General features: G+C 36.6%; 2 protein-coding genes across 4 annotated transcripts in view; one reads left to right on the top strand and one right to left on the bottom strand.

Annotated features, from left to right (window-relative positions):
• raph1a (Ras association (RalGDS/AF-6) and pleckstrin homology domains 1a) overlaps positions 1–12485 on the bottom strand; it is a 76811-nt gene extending 64326 nt beyond the window's left edge. For all 3 annotated transcript variants that reach the window (XM_051118886.1, XM_051118891.1, XM_051118887.1), the window contains exon 1: positions 12230–12485. The gene's annotated coding sequence lies outside the window, so the exon portion shown is untranslated. The remainder of the gene's footprint in view (positions 1–12229) is intronic.
• Positions 12486–19538: 7053 nt separating this feature from the next.
• On the top strand, positions 19539–21876 carry LOC127171460 (T-cell-specific surface glycoprotein CD28-like). Its single transcript, XM_051120143.1, has 4 exons — positions 19539–19757; positions 20139–20483; positions 21243–21391; positions 21539–21876. Exons 1-4 carry the CDS (start codon positions 19709–19711, stop codon positions 21614–21616), a joined length of 621 nt encoding a protein of 206 aa, XP_050976100.1. The 5' UTR covers positions 19539–19708; the 3' UTR covers positions 21617–21876.
• Positions 21877–22990: the final 1114 nt, after the last annotated feature.

The raw sequence follows: 22990 nt of genomic DNA, 5'->3' as shown, positions 1-22990 counted from the left end.
CACGGTGAAACCATCAAACTCATGTTAAGTTTTGACTACAGTAAATTACTAGGTTTGCTGATCTACTGTGTGACTGAAACTGAACTCTCATTATTACGTTTAAGGGTCCTACAACAGGATAGTCAATCCTTCACATGCTGTTACAAGACTCGGATGACCCCCCAAGAGGAGTTTTACCTACAGGGCCAGTAGGGTGGATCAGATCCATTACACAGATAATATCACACACACAATTTACTCTTCACATTAACCTTGTTTTATACAATTACCAGACATAGCCAGAAGAGATTTTTTTTCTCACTATTAACTAGTTGCTTATTAGCATGCCTATTCATAACATACTGGCTATTTATTAGTACTTAAAAAGCACATATTCTGCACGACCATATTCTACATCCCTAATCCTACCCAATACCTAAACTTAACTACATTACTAACTACTAACTAACTACTAATAAGCAGCAAATTATTAGTGTATTGGGGCAAAAGCCATAGGTTTTAATGGTTTGCTAATAGCGAGAATTGGACCTTAAAATAAAGTGTGACCCAAATTTGAATGGCAAAAAGTATAATTAAAATGTAAAAATACCACAAAATTGCACATATATCCACTATACACACTTTGTTAGATGTCTCTGATTTAAAGGTAGCCTATTATGCCCCTTTTTACAAGATGTAATATAAGTCTCAGATGTCCCCAGAATGTGTCTGTAAAGTTTCAGCTCAAAATACCCAACAGATCATGTAATATATCATTTTGAATATGAACACGCTTTTTTTTCTGAAAACACATATTTGAAGCACACATACTACACGTATGTGACTACTAAATTAAGATTCTCTTTCATGTCCTTTTGCGCTTAAACTGTCAAATACACACAGGTGTCACAAAAACAGTCGTAACATAGCGTAAACAGCTGGGAAAGAAATTACATGTTTCTGTTAGACCTGTGTGGCAGCAGCGTAATATACAGTAAATAAATCAACGAATCGTTTCAACGAACGTAGCGCAACAGCACTGTATGTCGGCACGCTGCCCACAAGGCTATCAATGCTGACATGAAGTGGCTTCTTACACAGAATAAAGCACGCAGCATAACACATAGTATTCTAAGCAGTGATAAAAGCTATGTCAATTAGCACTGTATTATTATATACTTTATTATAATGAAAATTATTATAAGAACTCATATGTTGTCAAAGTCGTGTGTTTATCAGTCACATTGAATCAATGAAAGCAGTTAAATCTTCTGCTTATTCAGGTGCAACGATCATGATTTCCTGGATTTCTGCTGCGGGGCATATTTGGATTTTCTGCGCGAGAGCGCCCTCTGGCCTTCGGATGGTTTTCCTAATATTGAGGTACAGCGATTTATTATGCAGCCCTACTTAGCATGCTTTGCTCGAACTTTCGCCATTATGTTAGAACTGTTACACCGTTGTTGCTTGCAATAACAGAATATCGGCGCTGTGGGTGGAAACGTGCAGATTAAGGGTCAGTAATAATATAATATGATCCCCTTTTTTCGTCATCAATCTGAGAATGCTTCATGGGTTGGCAGATGCACCGGGGACCCGTTTATAGCGCTTAAACATGGAAAAAGTCAGATTTAAAATAAAGTCACCTTTAAAATAAAAATAATAATAATAAATAAAAGGCTTAATTTAAATTAAAATGCCTTTTTAAATTCCAAATCAACAAGAAATATGAGTTTCTAAGGAAAATGTGAAACAAAAGTTAGACTGTAGCTCATCTTGATGCTGGTCTGATTACATCACACCCTTCCTGGACTTTGAGGACACCTTGCGCTTGTACATAAGAAGAAGAAGAGATCTGCTCTACCAGACATTTCAACTCAGTAAACACAACCCACTTTAGTCACCCACTGTGAGTCTGGATCAGTGAAGGTGTTAGGAGGGTCTAGGCTATGACGACACAAGGAGAGGTGGATCCTCATAACACACACAACCATGGGCTTCAAGAGACGGTCATCTAATCACAATGTATTTCAATAGTTTATATTAACTATCATTATATTTAAATATTTTCCAATACTACATTTAGTAGCTTGATCCAACTATAACGTGACAAAGCACACCTTTAGGGTCTGACACACCCTCCCTTATTAAACACATTAAGACTTTCTGCCCCAACATGTAATTTCTCCATTACCACATTCAGACAGTTTGGAAATTTCTTCTGAACTTTCACTTTAATGTTAAACCTTTCTGACAGTTTCCAGAGAGTTTCCACAGAATGACCCTTATGACTGACAGATCGAAAAGTGTCAAGTGAAATGTAATTTTCCTGTCAATAAACACAAGTTATATAAAGGTGTCAATCCGAACAAACTTGAGTGAAGATCTAGGAAGATTTGCCTCTCGTTTACCTCGGCGCTAGACGTGTCAGAGGGAAAAACAGCTGGGATTCAATTATGTCTCTCCTTGCATTACAACAGCTGTTCCAGGCATGTCATAACACGATCAAATGATTTTCTGTGCTCGCTGCACAGTAAGGAGTTCACTCATAGAGCTGGATATATAGAGGATAATGTTACACCCAGTGCTGTGAAACGTATTTTGAATTATGAGACAAGCTTGCAGCTCAAGAAGATCAAGTCTCAAAAACAGTCAAGCTATGCTTTTGAAAAGCACTCACAAATAAATAAAATGCTTAGGTTTAAAGAGGCAAAACTGACTATGTCAATAGTCATTGATAAAACTAGAAAATTGTAAAGTGTTTTCATTCACACGGACTGTCTGAATGGACCAATTCACTAAAATCTCTCTCCTCGTCTTAACTTAACCAGCTGACAGTGCTCTCTCACATATTGAGCTAGTAAAATAAACATTGTAATAAATTAATAAACAGAGAGCTGAGAGGAAGACCATAAACCTGCATCCTGATCTCCATCCTCTCATTCTTCCCCCAGTCCACCAAACAGGGAACAGAGCAGAACGCCTGGCACGCTGGGAAGCAACAACACTGGACGAGTGAAGCAAAAGCAAATGAGGTTAGATTTTCCAAGCATGGATTTCGACATTATATTAACTCAGCAGAAAGTTATTTATACTTTTTTCTATTCGAACTCTTTTCTTTTTACGATCTGGCTTCCTGGTAAGTGTAGTTTTACTGCTGAGAGATTACCACCTTTTATGAATCATCTATAAAACCAATAACAAACTGGGTTGCGTGGCTACATCCAGGTAGGACCTCAAAGATTTAAACACATACAGGTCAAGACAGAACAACTTGTGACGCTCGGATTCCACTGACAAAGCCACGCAGAGATTTGATTGAGATGAGATTTAGGAACACAGATAACTATGCAGCAATCGCGCAGCCAGAGACACGTCTCCCACTATTTGAGCTGACAGTGAGACAGCACAGGCCGTGATAGCTGATGCTCTTTCATGCGAACTCTACCCGCATTGTCACTATCTAACACACTTCCCTGAACACACTTGGCTGTCTTATGAGAGTCCTGTAGATCAGGACTGATACAGAGACATTAAGAGTTGTTGGTAGGTCACTGCTTTGGACATAGCTCAGTGTCACTGGTTCAAAACCTGGTTGCCAAAACCCATGAGCAAAGACAGCAAATTTTAAATCATATACAGTTGAGGGCAAATGTTTACATACACCTTGCAGAAACTGAAAAATGTTAATTATTTTACCAAAATGAGAGGAATCATGCAAAATGCATGTTATTTTTTATTTAGTACTGACCTAAATAAGATTTCACATAAAAGTTAAACCGAACAGTTAAACTGCCTGCTATTCTTCAGAAAAAACCAAAAGGAACTGAAGGATTTTCAGCATTTTTGTGTATTTGAACCCTTTCCAACAATGACCGTATTATTTTGGGATCCATCTCATATGCAACTATTACAGAAGGTTCAAAGGCTTACTTATGCTCCAGAAGGAAGCACAATGCATTAAGAGCCGGGAGGGTGAAAACTTTTGGCATTTGAAGTTTAGGGTAAATTGAACTTATTTAGTTTTCTGGGAAACATGTAAGTATCTTCTGTAGCTTCTGAAAGGCAGAACTAAATGAAAAAAAAAAATTATATTTAGGCAAAATAAGAAAAATGTACACATCTTCATTTTGTTCAAAAGTTTACACCCCTGGTTTTTCTTTCTGAAGCATCAGTCAGCGTTTGAACCTTCTGTAATAGTTGCATATGAGTCCCTCAGTTGTCCTCAGTGTGAAAATATGGATCTCAGAATCATACAGTCATTGTTGGAAAGGGTTCAAATACACAACGAGCACTTAAACTGTTCAGGACAAACAAGGGACTCATGAACAAGTATCACTAAACAACAAAATTACAATACAAAATTACAAAATCTTCTGACCTCAACTGTACTTCTGGGGGGGTCTTCTGAAAAGGCAAGCAACTGTCATTAAAATAAACAGGAATGCTAACAGATTTTTTCTGCTATTATATGCCTTCTTGGTTCAGTCAAACAGGTAGTCCTATTCCAAACTCACGTCATTGGTGCCAACGTTGCCAAGTTGGGCCTTTTAAACAAACAGATTACACCCATATGATGCCACCGGCATAGAAATTACACACTGCATCTTACTAAACAGTACTTCACCTTTTACTGAAACCAAATCTGCGGAGCACTGCTAAAGGAGAAGTAGAGCTGATTGGCTGAATCATGTTGTGTATTTACATAGGGTGAGGCATTGTTCCACCTATCCACCAAAACAGAAGCTGCTCACACAGCAATAGAATGAATCAGCAAAATATCATAGCATACAAACTAATTAGATATTACCAAATACAAATTACACCACCTTTTATTACCAACTGCAGCTGATGATGGCTTGATCTGCAGCACTGTTACAGACAACAACCAACCCTCTCTGCACTCACAACAATATCAGAAAGCACCACAGGCAATCAGCTTAACCACAAACACATTTAAAGCGCTCTCTATCAGCAGTGAACATCAATAATGTGGAACAAACATTAACAAGACTGATTACATGGTTTTGACTGGTCAATCATTCTGCTGTCAAGTAAGTATTTTGGTATAATGGCCACAGCATGATACATCATAGAGTCAAGGCCATATTTAATTTTTGCTAATGAAATTGGGGTTTTACTGATTTAAGATCCTACATCCTACAAGAATCCTACAGGATTAGTTCACTTCCAGAATAAAACTTTCCTGATAATTTACTCAACCCCATGTCATCCAAGATGTTCAAGTCTGTCTTTCTTCAGTTGAAAAGGAATGAAGGTTTCTGAGGAAAACATTCCAGGATTTTTCTCCATATAGTGGATTTCAATAAGGAACAGTGGGTTAAAGGTCCAAAGTTTCACTGCATTTTTTTGGACCTTCTCATCTAATAAAACACTATAACTGAAATCAATATTATGTATTTATTTGGTGAGTGGCCATGTAATAAACAGTATAATGTACAGTCAGCAGGTTGTAATCACAAAATAAACTCCTTTAGGGTGTTATAAGACACTTTTACTTCACAATGGGGTCATGATTACTCCATCTGGTTTATTTTGTAATGAGCAGCTGACTGTACATTATCCCTTAATACGGTGCCTCATAATAAGAATCACATGTACTGCATTTCTGAAGCACTCCTGAGGAATGCAAGGGCAGAGAAACTTGCACAGCACACGTTGAGAGTGTCACTTCACACTCATCTGATGATAGTCCTTGAGCAGAACTGATAGAGCTCTGGTTATTCATTCCTTCTCTCCCTTTAGCCTGTGTCCTATGGGAAACAGTCAGTTCTCTCAGAGGGATGCGGGGAAGGCGGCTGCCAAGGTCAACTGTGTCTATAAAATCTTGGCAGCAGCATAACGTGACACTTAATCTCACTGACGGTCAGTGGCTAAAGGAGCTCAAATGAAGGCTGTAGCCTGTCAAAAGAACCACTTTGCTATCTGCGGTCTTAACAGATTTAAAATACAAATCTGTCATCGTTTACTCACCCTCATGTTGTCCAAACTTGTACGACTTTCTTGCCAAGTCATATGGGTTTGCAACAACATGAGGGTGATTAAATGAAAGAATTTATTTTTTTGGGTGAGATATTTTTTGTGTTTGAATTTCAGCAAACATTCACAGGAAAAAAGGTCTATTGTCTATTATCAATACTGTTGTGAAGCACAACTCACACAGATGTTGCTGTCAAGACATGCCATATTTGTTTTATCAGCTCGTGAGGAAATCTTTTATCTTCACACAAAATTCCAAATAGTGTACATTCCTATTGAAATGACTGGATTCACCTTTAAATTTTGCCAAATAATGATAAGTTTGCCAAATTAGGCTGCGAAAAAAAAATAAGTGAAATGTCAGCGTGCAAGCCTCAAGTAACAATCTTGATGTGTGGATCATGTTCAATCAGCAATGTACAAAAATGCTGTTCATAACAAGAGTGGGCAGGCACATACTCTATAAAAGGCAATTAAAGGGCTCATGATTTGAGAAATTAAAATTCCCTGGAACTTTTGAAATATAAGAAGTCATTGTGCTATAAAAACAATCTGTAAGTTTCAGAACTCGAATCTTTCTCATTCTAAAAACAGTGTATACTGAAGACAATCTGCCAAAACGACGGGTTGTGGAATGTACCACTTTATGAAGTAATAGTGCCTCCACAGAAGTGCTTCTACCAGAACGCCTGCTTCTACCACCAGTTCACGCACGTAATGTAAATAACGAGAAGGGAACGCAGTAGGGTTGTGCCGACAGACGATAGTATCATGCCTTTGAAGATAGCAAGACGATTATTATTATTATCCATCAAAAATAGACTAGGCACGTAACTTTAGCGATGCAGTGCAGAGAGCCGCTTCTGGGATGCTTCAGAAACTTGCCGTGAGGTGGTTGGTAGAAACACAAAGGCACAAATCATGGTGAGCGGGAGGGGGTGTTTCGGGTGGGAAGCGTGCAATCTCTAGTTGCGTGCAGATACCGATGCTCGTGAAAGCGTGCAATCGCTTTCTTATGTGCGCTGTTTTTCCAGTTATACTTTGACTTTCGAAATCGATACCAAATGATAAAGATGGCTCCAAACAGATCCGCATCAGTAAGAACTTGGTCTTTTGTTCAATTCATTTTACCAGGATTTTCTGTCAGGATCTGACAGTAAAGTCGCACACCAGAAGTCTGAGTAACTGTTTTTATTACATGGTCGCTACTGCTTTGTCCGTTATTACTGATCATCTGATATGTACTGAGTATTTATGCATTTCTGACCTGACTCACAGCAGCATCCATCTATTAAGGATGTAGGTTGTCAAACTGTCAGCCAATCATAGCAGTGGGCGTTTACTTCCGAGTTTACAATCCGCCACGCCTATTTAAACAGAACGCTCTAATGAGCGGGGACAAACCAGGACAGAAAATAGCCTATTACTTCTAAATTACAGTGTTTTTGATATAAAAATCTTGATAACATTATAAGTGGACCTCAGAGAACAGTACAAAATAAAAACAAAAACAAAGGAAGTTCATGGCCCCTTTAAGAGAACTATCAGGACATTAAAGTGAAGCATGTAATTTCTGTGCCACTAGTGTCGCCAAATGGAATTGCAAAAATTATGTTTGTTTTCAAACTGGTTTTTCCAAACACTCCCCCCTCCCCACCTACCACTGGTCAAACAGAAAGTCCCAAAGCCAAACGAACAATGATGCTTTGCTGGTCAAGATGCTCAAACAGACAGAGCACTGTTTTTAAAGGACCACAGAGATACTAACACTTTTCAGTGAAAACAAACCAAAAAAATGTAATTAAAATAAAGAGGGACAAAGCATTGCACCACTGGAAAAAAAAACAAAAAAAAACAAGTTTCTTTGGTGAAGCACCTTTCTTACAACTGACTGCAAACTTGCATTAATTTCTGCTTTCATCTAATCAACAACCAATGGATAGAAGCAAATCCATACCCATAGGCATTTTTCTCCCAATAATCCATTTCACTTGGAAGAAAAGATCCATTTCTGTATCATTGCGACTTAAAGGGATAGTTTACCCAAAAATGAAAATTCTGTCATTAATTGCTTACCCTTCTGTCGTTCCAAACCCATATGCGTGACACATGCGTGTGGTGCTGCTGACGCAGGAGCCAGCGTTCTGACGTAGAACGTCCATCTCTCTTAGTTCATCGTCTGTATATTCTGGTATAAATAAGTAAGGCTGGGGGAAAAAATGCAAGTCATTCTCTCTGTCGAAATCTTCAGACGTGTTTACGAAAACTGTTTTATGTACAGCGTGTGTCTTCTTCTGCTTGTAAACATAGCGTAGCACATCTGGGTTCTACGTCAGAACACCAGCTCCTGCGACAGCAGCAACACACACACATGCATTGTGATACTTTCATAAACGTATGTCGAATTGTTGACGAAAGACGTTTTTGTTTTTTTTGCGCACAAAATAGTATTCTCGTAGCTTCATAAAATTACAGTTGAGCCACTGATGTCACATGGATTATTTTAACGATGCCCTTGCTTCCTTTCTGGGCCTTGAACTTCGTAGTTACATTGCTGTCTATACAGGGTCACAAAGCTCTCAGATTTCATCAAAAATATCTAAATTTGTGTTCTGAAGATGAACGGTTTTACGGCTTTGGAAAAACATGAGGGTGAGTAACTAATAACAGAATTTTCATCTTTGGAACTATCCTTTTAATGTTTTGGACAGGCTAATTCATGCATTGTGATGGCAAATTAAGCGCATGAATGCAACAAATATTCCTCTGCAACAAGTCTGCCTTTCACACACACACAGATAAAACCATGTCACTGCCTGGTGGCAGCTGCCAATGTTTCTAAAACAACAGTGGATGAGAGGCTGTAAACACTTTTAATCTTTTACCCAACATAGGCAGGTTACAATGTAAGCAGTTCTGTCAGAAGGGAAGCCAACGCAAGGGGGCAAAATCTCCCATTGTAGTAACACATTGATGTGAACGTAATACAAAACCAAACACGCCTAAATAAAACATCAGATCACAATGCAAAGTTCAACAAACCATGTGTACAAACACTCCGACATGAGTCACCCCGTTCCACCTTTACATGTTTGCAGTGGAGACAGAGGGGTTTATGACGAATCACTCTGATGACAAATCAGGCTTTGGTCTAAGGTCTGTTATCCAGGGGAGCAAATATCTGCATTGAGTTTCATTCATGAGCCAAACTATAAACCGATGACAGATCTCACACACCTGACAATACATTTGAGCTGCTATACAGCAGATGTCACCGAAATGAGCTGATTAAAGTTGGCACGAAGTGCTCCCTCCCTCACGAAACATTAGCAATAGTGCACTTGTGCTGCCTCGAAGATTGATGCACACGGTTGACCTGCTTCTGCCCCAACAAAGGACGTCCTTTCGTCCGAGACTCGTGGGATGCTATTAATTTAAATCATTTCACTCCCTTTCATCCTAGCTGCCTGTTTCCTCTTCGTCTGCTCTTTTCCCTCATCCTGAAGAGCCTCGCAGTCGTCTCCAGTTTCAGTCCTGAGTCGAGGGAGAGTGGGCGCAGTGAGAGCCGTCAGATAGCTGCTCATGCTGCAAAGGTCAGCACCACAGAGAACCTACCGGATCTTTATCAGGACTCATTTATGATCACTTAGAACAAAGAATCTGTCGAGCAGAAAAAGATCCAGGTTGCATCTGGACTCCAGGGCCCTCACAGCCAGCATCCACCCTAGTTTCACAATCACCTGACGTCATTCTGGTATAGGAGGCCAGCTCCAGAAAGAGAAATCCGGAGGGGATGGACACTGGCTCAATGCTGCACATATGGTGAGGGGTAATGAAAACGAATTATACGAATATCACTAACAGTGCATTTTAGGGGAAAGGCCTTATTGAGATAGCAACACTTAAGAATAAAAATCCCATTCTTCTACGAAAAAAAATAAACTATTTCATGGTTTTACATCCCTCTCAGCACATATTCTACTGCTCCCAGTGGAGTAGACTGAAGCAACAGCACTCTGTGCAGAAAAATAAATCTCAAGTTTAATGCATTACCAGCAGCAAATGCAGTAAAGCTTCCAAGATCTGAGGCAAAGAGCTTGCTAAAATATTTCCTGTATACCAATGATACACATTTCAGATCTGAGCTCTAGCTCTAGCCTCTATGCATATTAACGTCATCAAAGATGCTTTTATTAATGCATATGTGACCCTGGAACACAAAACCAGTCATAAGTAGCATGGGTATATTTGTAGCAATAGCCCACAATACATTGCATGGGTCAAAATTATTGATTTTTTTTTATTTATGCCAAAAATCATTAGGATATTATGTAAAGATCATGTTCCATTAAGATATTTTCTAAATTTCCTACTGTAAATATGTCAAAACTGAGTTTTTGATTAGTAATATGCAAAGCTAAGAAATTCATTTGGACAACTTTAAAAGGCGATTTTTTCAATATTTACTTTTTTTTTTTTTTGCACCCTTAGATTTCAGATATTTAAATAGTTGTATCTTGGCCAAATATTGTCCTATCATAACAAACCATACATTAATAGAAAGCTTATTTATTCATGTAAAAATAAAAATAAACGGACCCTTATGACTGATTATGTGGTCCAGCATCACATATGTAAGGTGATCTACTCACTCATCTGCAATCTACTAGCATAACAGCCACAAAAACATTATTTTGGACTAGCCTTTTTTTGGGGGGAGGAATATGACCTACTGGTTGAAAAAGTGGCTTTTAGAACAGTCTTTATGAAAGACAGTGACTAGTTATGACAATGGCTTTCTCTGAATGATACAATTTGGAGTTAAAAATTCAACTATATGCATGATTAATGATTTTTTTTTTTTGCTTACCAAAGCTGCTTTTATTTAATTTAAAAATATATATATATGAAATATTATTACAATTTATTATTAAAAGTTATGTTTTCTATTTGAATACATTTTAATATGTAATTTATCCCTGTGATGGCAAAGCTGAATTTTCAGCAACTATTGTTCCAGCCTTCAGTGTCACATGATGCTTCAGAAATCATTTAATATGCTGATTTGTTGATCACGTAACATTACTATTATCAGTGTTGAAAACAGTTGCATCGCTTAATATTTTTGTACTTTTTCCCAATTTTTTTTTCCAGGTATAATACAATTATTTGCAATTGTAGAAGTCCTTAGTGTCATTTTTTAATCAATTAAATGCATTCTTACTGAATAAACGTATCATTGCTTTTTTTAGTTTAAATGTTCTTATTTCTTAGTTTAATGATTTCTGTAGGGCAAAAATTGTCATATGAAATGTTAACTTCTCATTTTTTCTGCTGAACTGTGTTAGTGTTTATATGCTGACAACTATAAATATTTAATGGCAAGTTTCATTGTGACAGCGTACTCCATATAATATGACAATATGCCTTTACAGAGACTGACTTTCCAAATAAAGCCTCAGAAATAAATATCAAAAGATTCCTGCTAGCACATACACAAACTCTTACGAGCTGGACAAAAATGTGTGAAAATAGGCCTCCACTCTATGGGCACCAAGACTGGCACTAAACCCACAGCTGTCATGGCAAAGGGTGGAGCCTGAACATATCAGTGTGTGTGTGTGTGTGTGTGGAGGGGAGGGGAGGTCCAATTTGGCAACAGCTCATCTGTTTGCAGTATGTGTTACTGCAGAACACACTCCACCAGGTAGGATGAGGAAAAAACACCAATAACAGCAGAAATGAGGCTTGCATTAGATACAGCGATGCTGAAACCCCAAAAGGCTTTTAGCAAATGAAACATCTGAGGTTAAACATCTCAACCACCCTCAAGAGCCGGAATAACAGCAGATGCATTCAGATAAATGGAGATGCATCTCATCCTCTCTCTTTGACAGACTGATTAATCTCACTTTATTGTTCCAGGTTTCTTATTCTTGCCGTAATTGCTACTGCAAACCCTTACAAATCGGCATCTTCAACAGAATCCATTAATCGTGTCGGTATTTTATTATCGAATTTTTACACACTGAAATCAAGGGAGCAGCCCTCAGACATTGAAGGCACTGCACAGCTGTCTGAATTTCAGGGCTGTTCCCTGGATTTTCCTCTGTGTATCCCTAGATCAGGAGCTAATAATACGCCGCCAGCGTCAAATACACAAGCCATGCTTGTGATCCTCTCATTAATATCTTTATTTCAGAAAGAGGTCGCATGCAGCAGCGAGCATAAATAAAGAGTAAGCGCTTACTGTCGCAAACCAGCCGACGCTTCTGCGGCTTCTGTCTTGACCGAAGGAAACGGTAACAATGGGAAAAAAGCCACTGATGTGTTGCGCAAATCCAGCGACAGAATCCCAGCTCCTCTTTCACCTAAATCGGGATTTCGCTTCCCGTGCCGATCGCTTATATTTGATGGTGATGATGAGACGAGCGAGCCTCCCGTTTCTCTCCCGCTTCCATTCCCGTTCTGAGCTGCGGACCGATGCGCGTTCCTGGCGTCTCCGTTTCCTGTCCAGCCCCGAAATCCATGTGATTGCGCCCTACCCGTTGTGACGTCACCCAAGGCATGGAAATACACAATGGTTCTCCCATTAAAAATGTCAACATATGCCAACACAGGACATTTTCGGGGCACAATATGTTGATATTATTTCGCATAGTAAAATTTTTGCATCTTAAACAAAGTACTAAAGTTTGTATGACATCTTTGTGATATTTAAATCTTTATTTACAACTTTAAGGTAGGCTAAATAATAAAAAACTAAATGTTTTGTCAATCTTCTAGTGAAATAGCCTAATGCAAGTTGCTTTTGTGTAAAAAAAATAAAAAAATGTACCTGTTCAAAAGTTTGGTCAGTATTGTTTTTATTTTTAAATAGGGGAGATCAGGTATGGTTGTAACACTTTTTGTTTCAGCATCTATAACTAGCTGAATTTTTGAGCTAGTACTCAAACTGTGGTTTGCACTTGCTTCAAGATTTGGTCAGTTATCCGGATGTGCAGCCATATTGGTGATAATCGGATGTAAACAACAGCATGGATTGCACAGCTAATGCACTACTGTGTGGAAGCTGCAAAATCATATAGAGTAGGACTTAGTAAGCAGGAAAGGGTGAACCATTTTGGCAAACTAATGTTAATAGGTGATAAACATATGTACAAACATGAATTAAGATATTAGCCTATACCTGATCAGAAATGAAAAGAAAAAACAGGAATGTTGTCAAGATTCTTGACTGGGAAATCCTGGTTCAGTTTGACCAACCACAAACGCCTTTTGTTCCAGTTTCTTGCACTCTTCTGCTTGATTTGTTATAAGTCTATAATACTTCAAATGTTTTTCTTGGTCAGACTGATTAGTAGGCTACAGCTCAGAACAGAATAACAATATGGCCGCTTGATGACACGTTGTGAAAACACTCTAAGTACCCACATTTGTTTACTACAAAAGGCACCAATTCAAACCTCTGCAAAAATATCACAGCTCTTATAAGCTGATGTCAAATACATTGAGTGCCTTTGTTACAATCTACCCCACTGCCGGTGTAGGTTATAGGCTAACACATGCTGGGGTAAGTTGTAACAATTAGTCAAAAGAAGCAAAAACAGCAGCCACCACATGAAGTATGCTTCAAAAACAGGTTTATTGAGACAATCTGTAACAACAATACAAAACAATGTCTCGCTTTCTGTAACTGACCACAGCTTCACTTTCTGCTTGATGCAGGATAGACTGCTAGAACAAACTTCCTAAATAGTTTTTATGCCTAATGAACACTCAACTCTAGTGTACCAAGGTAAAGAATATGTAGATCTAACAGAAAACTGTGTAAATTGAGAGATTGTGTCTATGTATGAATGTTCTCAATCAGAGTGACAAATCAATGTTTTTTTTAACCCTAGAGTGCAGGTTTGGTGGATCCAGAGACCACATAGGGCACATACACTTCCTTTAGCTTGGAGCTGCCAAATGTCTCCATATAGATAACATGAAGTTCTCAGTTGCATGTAAGGGGATGTTAAGATGTGTTACAACTTCCCCACCTCTGTCATCCAGTGTTTAGCTAGCTGTATTACACATTTTGCCTGAAATTCCACAATTTATTGTAAGTTATCTGCGACAATTTAAGTACTAAACAAAATATAGTTTTGATAAAAGAAATCTACATTCTTACCTCAAAATATATTTTTTTCTTAATAAGATCTGCATGTACCTATTTACAGCCTTGACAACCATTTATATAAGATCTTGGAGGAAATGGGTAAATAATAAAATTATCATAGGGTTAATTTTAGCTTATCCCTGATTGGTGTAATTGGTGTTGTTACAACTCTCCCCATGTTACAACCATACCCGGTCTCCCCTACCTCTATTTAGCTAGGATGCATAAAATGATCCGACAGTATTTATTTATAATGTTACAACAAAAACTCTATTTTAAATAAACACTTTTCTTTTTTTGTACTTTCTATTCACCAAATAATCCTCAATAATGTATCACTTTTTCCACAACAATATAAAGCAGCACAGCTGTTTTTAAAACTGATACTAAAAATGTTTCCTGACAAGAAGATTGGCATATTAGAATGATTTCTGAAAGTTTGTGTGATACTGAAGACTGAACTAATGATGCTGAAAATTCAGCTTTACCATCATAAGAATAGATTACATGTTAAAAAATAACGACTAATATAGAAGCAGTTGTGTAATTGTAACACTATTTTACACTGTTTTTATAACAGTATTTTTTACTGTATGTTTCATCAAATATGTGCAGCCTTGGTAAGAAGTAACTTTTTGTATCAGCTTCATTTGTGGGACACCTTAATCAGTTTAATTAACCTTATTCTTCCACACACAAGGTTTTAGGTAATTCCACAGGTGGATGTATAGATAATGATGTTAGTCAGGGAGTTTAAAGGGCTATGAAATGAGAGTAGACAAGTATAAATATAAGAAGGCCTGAAGCCTAACCACATCAAACAAGTGTGACTCATCAACACTATGTGAAACTGAGACCACTACAATCTCATCCTGACTATATTTTTGTGGTCTACATCACTGTCTCTATTCTAAGTGAGGAGACTATATGTGTATTGTATTAAGAAAATGCTCTGCATTCAGGTTAAAGAACAGACCAAAGATTATAAATTCATTAACAATGTTAAAAATACTTAATAGTAAAAGAATGTAGATAGCAAAAGAAATAGTAAAAGAAAAACATATATTTATAAATATACAGAAGTGAATATCACAGTCTTGTATGTTATTGCAGTAAACTAACCAACAAATGCTGGAGATATTGTGTCTATTCTGCCATTTAGTGGTTATATCTGTTACTGCATGGGATTTTCAAATCTAGTTTAATGCTGTGAGTATAGAAATTATTATTTAATGAAAGCCCACACTAAGCTATAAAAGCACCAATTTGACATTTTAAAGGTAGTATACATAAAATGCTACACAAACACACAAAAAATTAGCATTGCGGATAATCAAAGCATTATTTAAAAGAAGAACTAGTATAAATTGCACTATTTTCTGTGCATAATACATATATTTGTAATAATCATTTTTAAAACAGGATGTTAATTAATGACTAGTAGACTAGTAGAAAACGCAACGCTGCATTCAGAGGTAGAGAAGCCTTGGCTTGCTCGTAAATGCAGTCAGCAGTTGCAGAATGTTACAGAATGCTGATGGTAAAATTGTCTTTGTAACTGTGAATGTAAAATGTAACCACAACACTGCCGTCAACACCTCTTCGTTCCTTTTGTAATCATTCATTTCCTCTTATCACTGCAAAGCTGCACTGCAAGGCAATGTATTTGTGCGTGACAGGTGTGACAGTACCGAGAAGTTTCAATGCACATAGTGAAAAAAAACAAAAAAACAAAACGGATAAATGTGATCTCGTTACGTGACAATCCACAACATGGAAGACTATTCACTGACTTTTCAGTTTTTAGAAACCCTAAAGGTTGGAAAATGTCTAGTCTGTGTTTATTTTCTTTGTTGTGGTTTGGTTGTGTTGGAATAATTTTCAGTTCATAGCAGTTTTGCCAGTTTTCTTCTTCGACTCTTTGTTTTTATTACATTAAGAACAAAAGAAGTTAACCATAAGGGAGCACTTTATTTTTCTCCAGAGAATAGTACATGCAAAGACCAGCCATTCGAGTCAACTGTCAAATGTTTGGCTGTTTTCCTCAGTCCTCCACAGTGTTAAGTTGTGACGCATGTAGGAAACCGCCCCAACCCCATCACCCCGTCTGACCCGTGCCTCTATCTGAAGTCATTTTCCCCTGTTTTCACGTGCTCGGAGCAGCAGTGCAGAAATGCTTGAGCAGATGATCATAGCAATGGCTATTCTCCTTGCTATCTTCCATGCTGAACTTACAGAATCCTCCTCAAGCTGCTTTTTCGACAAAGGTTTGAGATTCTCTGTTGCTTCTTAATTCAGTTACGCAGTTGATTTATGTGGTGTGCAGAGTATGAATCTGCTTCCTGGTGGATATTTATAACTGTGTGATCCAGAATATTTATCAGAGAGAGATGTTTGGATTAATATTAAACTTTGTATTAAAAAACAAACAAATCAATAGAGAGGCAAAAAACAAGCAGAGGAAACCACATCCTCAATCTCTAACTTTCTCTTTCAAAAACAAAAAATGTGTATATATGCTTTTGTCTTTCAGCTCAATATGGAGAAATAAAAAGAGTGGATAAAAATGCAACAGCAGTTGTGTCCTGTCCAGTTTCAGAGAACGGAAAAAACATTACTCTATACAAGGGAGATAAACAACTGCACCCAAAAAAGCAGCAGCAGTTTCCAAAGGACATACAAAAGTCTTCTGCCTCATATATGATCCTAAGGACTGAAGCTAATGACACGGGACTCTACGAGTGCAAAATCAACAATGAGGACACACAAAACAGGCAATCTGCACCCCAGATATTGATAATTAAAGGTAAAACAAGAAGCAAATCACTTCATTTTAATTCACATTTGAATGTGTTTATGATTTGATTCGTGAATAGACATTGGTTGCATCCCCTGCTTAAAGAGTTTAAATCAGTCAATGACTGCAACATTTTCACTTGATTAGTTAAACCAATACAGAATATGGGATAAAAGACCTATGAAAATAGTATATTGCAACAGCACTTTTACAGTAGAAAGTGTACAATACATCAGCATATGTTTTATTTAGTATTGTTTTTGTTGATTTCAGATGCTCTGCCACCTATAAATCACCTGTCATCACCTGTCACTTGTCCCACTGATCAGACACTGCCGCTTAGTGTTGGCTGTGGGGTCATCTTTTTGTATAATGTGTTTATCACAGTCTTCAGCTATTACCTCAGAGTGAGTATCCATATCTGCAACCACATGTTTACTTGCACATGCAGTTCTTTGCAGCAGGGCCACAACGCCCTCTAAAAATTCATAATCAACCCTATATTCATTCAAAGTGTATATTTGGAATCACACAAAATCAAGATTTAAAAGTTGTTTCATGTACTAGCACTATGGAGTTGCTGATATGGTGTTTTTATTTCAGTATAAACTTAAGAACACAGAGCCTCCTGAGAATCCCTACATAAACACAAGACCAGGAGGATTCAGACGACGCTGAGGAGCTCAGCATCCAGCAGATATCAGCAGCGTTGCAATATTACATTTGTACCTCCTATCATCTGAGCAGCACTGCCCAGAGAGTGTATTAAACAGATCTACTAATTGTTCTTGTAACTATTGCTGTTGTATAATAAGTATATATACAGTATATGTACACTGGGGGTCAAAGGTTTGGAGTAATTAGGAATTTTAATGTTTTTTAAAAGAAGTCTCTTATGCTTACTAAGGCTGTAAAACAGTAATATTGTGATATATTATTTTCTTTTGAATGTATTTTAAAATGTTAATTATTCCTGTAATGAAAAGAATTTTTTTTAGCATCATTACTCCAGTCTTCAGTGTCACATGATCCTTCAGAAATCATCCTAATATGCTGATTAGGTGCTGAAGATACATTTTTATTATTATCGATGTTATTATCGATGTTAAAAACAGTTGTGTTGATTATAAAACATGATAAAATACCAGTTTGGAGTAAGTACGTTTTTTTTACAAAAGACATTAATAATAAAGCAAGGATGCATTAAATATCTCAAAAGAAACAGTAAAAACATTTAATGTTAGATGTTTATTTAATGTTTGTAATGTTAGAAAAATATTTTTTCAAATGAATGCTGTTCTTTAACACATTCTATTAATAAAAGTATCCTGAAAAAAAAGTATCACCATTTCCACAAAAATATAAGGGTATTTTCAACACTGATAATAATAAGAAATGTTTCTGGAGCAGCAAATTGCCATATTAGAATGATTTTGACCCCAGTGGGTGTTTATTTACACTGAAACACTATGACGCTCTGACTTTAATAGAAACTTGCAGTTTCATTGTTGCAAAAATCTTTCATTTTTGCACTTCTTCAGTGTGACTTGTTTTGAAATCATGATTTATTGAAAAATACAATCTGTTTCATTAAAGAATCAAGCTAATCAAGATCCTTTCGCATAAGACAATGACTGCATGATCTGTTTTAGGTTATAACAACATTACAACTATAGAAGATCCCACTTCAGTTTTAGCATGTGTAATTGCATCTGAAGAGTTCATTTGCAAAAACATTCAAAAATCATGTTTTTTTCATTTTGCATTCCAATTAATATCAATCAAACTGAAGTTGGGTTAGGTAAAAAAATAACTTAAAAAAAAGGCATCTGACTAACACAATAAAAACATGATAGCATAGCATGAGTTTCTTGATTTTGCAAATAAACTCTTCATCTGTAATTACAGGATTGGCCATATTATGCATTGCACCCGACTGTAAATGGTAAAATATACTAGTATGATTATATTAGATGAATATATCAGTATATTTTGTAAGCGACAGTGAGACAGGAAACTACAGGAAAAAAGAGGAGGGTAGTGGGTGGCAAGACATAACCATTGTTCTCCAAAATGTCATGCAGGAATGCAAATTTTAGTTTCACAGAACAACATGTACAGGTTGAGAACCAAGAAATGCATTATAACAAAAGCTTTAAATTGTAGTAGGTAAAAAGCACCTAATATAGTAGAAAATGTGGCCAAAGAGAAAGGAATGTAATTTTGATACAATATTTGATCCTTTCATTTTATTTCTTTATTTTCATTTTATTTTCTCCCAAGAGACATCTTCATTTTCTAACACACCCTATAATTTGATATGATGCAACACTGAACAAGTGATGAGCAGATATGCTGACCAAAAAAAGAAGAAAAAAGAATTCAATGAACTAATTTTGAAAGTGCTGAATCTGCTTTCAAGTGTATCTGATTTTAATTTTTCCCCCAAATTCAGAGAGTCAAATAATCTCTTGACCACTGGGCTTTATGATAGGCTGTCAGAGTCAAACCACACCCTTAACCAAATTTTCCATTTCCACTGCTATTGTACTGTTTTTGCTCGAGTCTCATTCTGCTCATTCGATTTTTTCCCCTTGATTACACATATTGTGCAAATTGGCTTCATTACTTGCAAAATTTGAGCACTTTACGGGCATTTGCAGTCAGCTTGAGGTTTCCTGCTTCGTTACTGATGTCACAGAGCTTTCCAGAGCTCACTGAAGTATAAAGAGACAGGGGGGATACCTCCACAGTTATTACATGACACAATGATAATCACACTTATTAGAATCTTTATATACATCCCGCTGGGATTGGGTAAGTACCTGCTGGGCTTCAAATGTTTGGTGCTTTTCAGGCACAGATAGTCTAGATAGTAACAGCTTTAGCCATGTGTGGCAAAATTCAGCTTAAATAGTAAAATACTTTTTTTATTAATTACTTTTTAATGAAGAATGTATCTATTATCTTATGTTCTATGACAGCTAAGATGTTTATTTGAATTTTTTTGAAATACTTCCAACATGATCCAAATTCTCATTTTCAGTCAGAATTCTGACAGAATTCTTTATATGTACTTCTGTCATAAATGTACTTTTCTGTACTTAAAAGATGAATGTTCTGAAGTTAAATTGGCACTCAAACAAAACCGTGGTGAGTATTTGGGTTACATCTGATGATCCTTTGTTTTGTTTCCAGCTCTGCATGTTTCTCAGCCTTATCGTGCGGTTGGGAAAGAGGGAGAAGTCCCTCTCCGCTGCTCCTTCACTTCAACGTTAAAGCCAGAGGAAATGCAGGTTTCTCTATACAAAGGTTTGCACGGCCCTGAGAGGATCTGCAGCGCTTATGTCAACCTCTCCGAGCCCTCCTTCACAACAAATGGCACAATTAATTGCAGAGGGAATATCAGCTCTGGAAGAGTAGACATGATCGTCGCTGGACTGCGAGGGAACGACACAGACTTCTATCGCTGTGAAATTGAGATTCTGTTCCCACCTCCATATCTCAGAAGGGTTGGGAACGGCACTGTTGTTTACATACAAGGTAAGCGATAGTCTTGTTTTCAGTCTCTTGCATGTGGTTTCCCCACAGTTTCATCTTTTTTGTACACAGTTGTCAAAGTATAGATCTATAACAATATTGTGTTTTTGTGTTAATGTTATTATGTTACCATTACGAACAATTAGTGAAATAATGAAAAAGCTATGCTTTTTAGAAGATAGTCATAAGGTAATCACTTAAATGAAATAATATACTTCTTATCACAATTTTATCCCAATTTGCTATTTTTTTTAAATATAGCGTTCGCGACACGTAAGCGTTTTTCATTGTTTAAGCTCTAGAGGGAGCCAGAGAGTGTTATAAAAGAGTGAACAAGGAAATCTTGTGGCCACCTGAAGTGGGTGGAAATGGGGCCTCCCCGGCAGGATTCACTTTACAGCACTTTGTGCTCTACAATTTGATATTACCAGTGGAAACTTTGACTTTACGCGAGAATGATGTTTTTCTTTGAAAATGTAGATTTCCTTATGACGCAAGTGTGCTAAGGTACGCTTTTAAAAAAAGCTAAAAGGACTAAAAAAACATTCATCAAAGATGAGAACAGTGGCAGTTAAATACCAACAGCTTCCTGTTGTCAAAAAAGGAGGCCTCATCCACTAAAATGTGATCTTTGTTCAAATTTAAATGATTCACAAAGGCTTACATAGCCTAAGTTTTCAGTGAAAGTAATACTTGGTGGGCGTAGGGTGCCATCCAGAGGGCAACTTTAGTAATAACTAATATTCTATGTTTTTTTCATAGAAACCCCAATCTGCCCCACTGCATCCACCCCGAGCCAGATTCAGAGCCAGAGCCAGACTTCAGAGCGGGAAGCTGTCATAAATGATGTAGGCCCGCTTCCTCTGCTGTATGCCATTCTCATCATCACTTTCTGCAGTCTTATTGTACAGGTGAGACACTTGTCTATTCTAATGATTTTATTCTAATGGACAGACTGGTCGTGTTTAAGTTTTGTTTCGACAAGCTGTATAGACATTTACTCAAGACTTTAGATGTGAACAAATGTCACTCAGATGTCACTCATCTCTATTACACAGATGGTCGCTTTCAAATGGAGGCCCTCAGCATCAACAGCACCTATGCTTTCGCAAAAAGAGAGCTATATGAAATTCTAAGGGGGTAATATCTCCATTTGCATGTACTCACATGTATTCTCACCTGCATGTACTCGCATGTCATTTTTTCCTGCATGTATTTTCATGTAATTTTAACCTGCATGTATTGACATGTACTAACTGTATTTTCCAATTACATGTACTCACATGAATTCTCACTTGCATGTATTCACATGTATTTACATAACATTTGACCACTGTCTTTGTTTTTTCATTTTCTTTCAATTTTATTAGAATTAAATAAACATATTAACATTTAACCCTTGTGCTGTGCTGAAAACTCTTTACCTACCCTAGTGAAAAATAAATATACTAAAATGTATTTAAAATACATTTATTTCATGTTAAATACCTTTACATATTATGTACTTAATAAAAATACCCTGCAATTGTATACTATAATAGTATACTAAACTGGTATACTTAAAGTGTACAAAATTGAAACAACTAATTTTGTACTTTATGCACTTTAATTGTGCAGAAGTGGTGCTGAAGTTCAACTAAATATATACTTAAGTATATTTGATTATGATAAACTGGAATTTTATTGCAAGTATACTTTAGGTACACTTTAACTATTTGCCTTTAAAGACCGGTATTATTTAAAGATCATACAGTTCTCATCAATAGTGACATTAAAACATATTTTAGGCTTAATGTTAAGAAATGTGCATTGCGCACAAGTAGTACTCCAAATAAAGTTTAATTACATTTTTTATATCAGTAAGTCTCCGGCAATAGTTAGTAGTTATGTTAACAGACTTGAACTACACTTAGTATAAAATTTAAATCCAATACTTATTTACTAGGGTTATTTTGTGTTCCTGGAAAAAATGACCAGACTTTCAATAAAAGCTTATTAATCTCCCATTATACTATATTATTCCCAAATATTGGATTCAGTCTTTTTGTTAATTTATGATTTCTTGAAGGATTCCTTTTTGGAATGGATTGATCGTAGGCTTGATCTAAGCCTATTTTAGTGTAATGTGATAAAATTTAGTTTTTGGGATAAAACATAACCTCTCTGGGTCAAATTGTCCGGAACACAACATGATAGTTAATTTTTTTTTTTTTTTTTTTTTTTTTTTTGCTGCTTAATCTAATTAAACTTTTACAATAACAACAGAATACAAATACAAGAAAATAGTGAAAAATATTATTCCCAACCCACCCCTAAACCAAAACACACACTAAAACTCAGAGAAAAAGAAATAATTTAAAAAAAAACGAATATTGTGCATGTTAAGCATTTACAAATATTAAGTATACATGGACAGATATTTACACATATATGCACAAAAAATTATACTCGTCTCAACAGATTCAAGACATCCTTATAATAACATCTTAATGTTTGTATAGACAAGATGT

Source organism: Labeo rohita, chromosome 9 (genome assembly GCF_022985175.1).
Source record: "Labeo rohita strain BAU-BD-2019 chromosome 9, IGBB_LRoh.1.0, whole genome shotgun sequence".
NCBI classification, from domain to species: Eukaryota; Metazoa; Chordata; class Actinopteri; order Cypriniformes; family Cyprinidae; genus Labeo; species Labeo rohita.
Note: the sequence above shows the minus strand (reverse complement) of the source record. Positions and strands in the feature narration are given on the sequence as shown.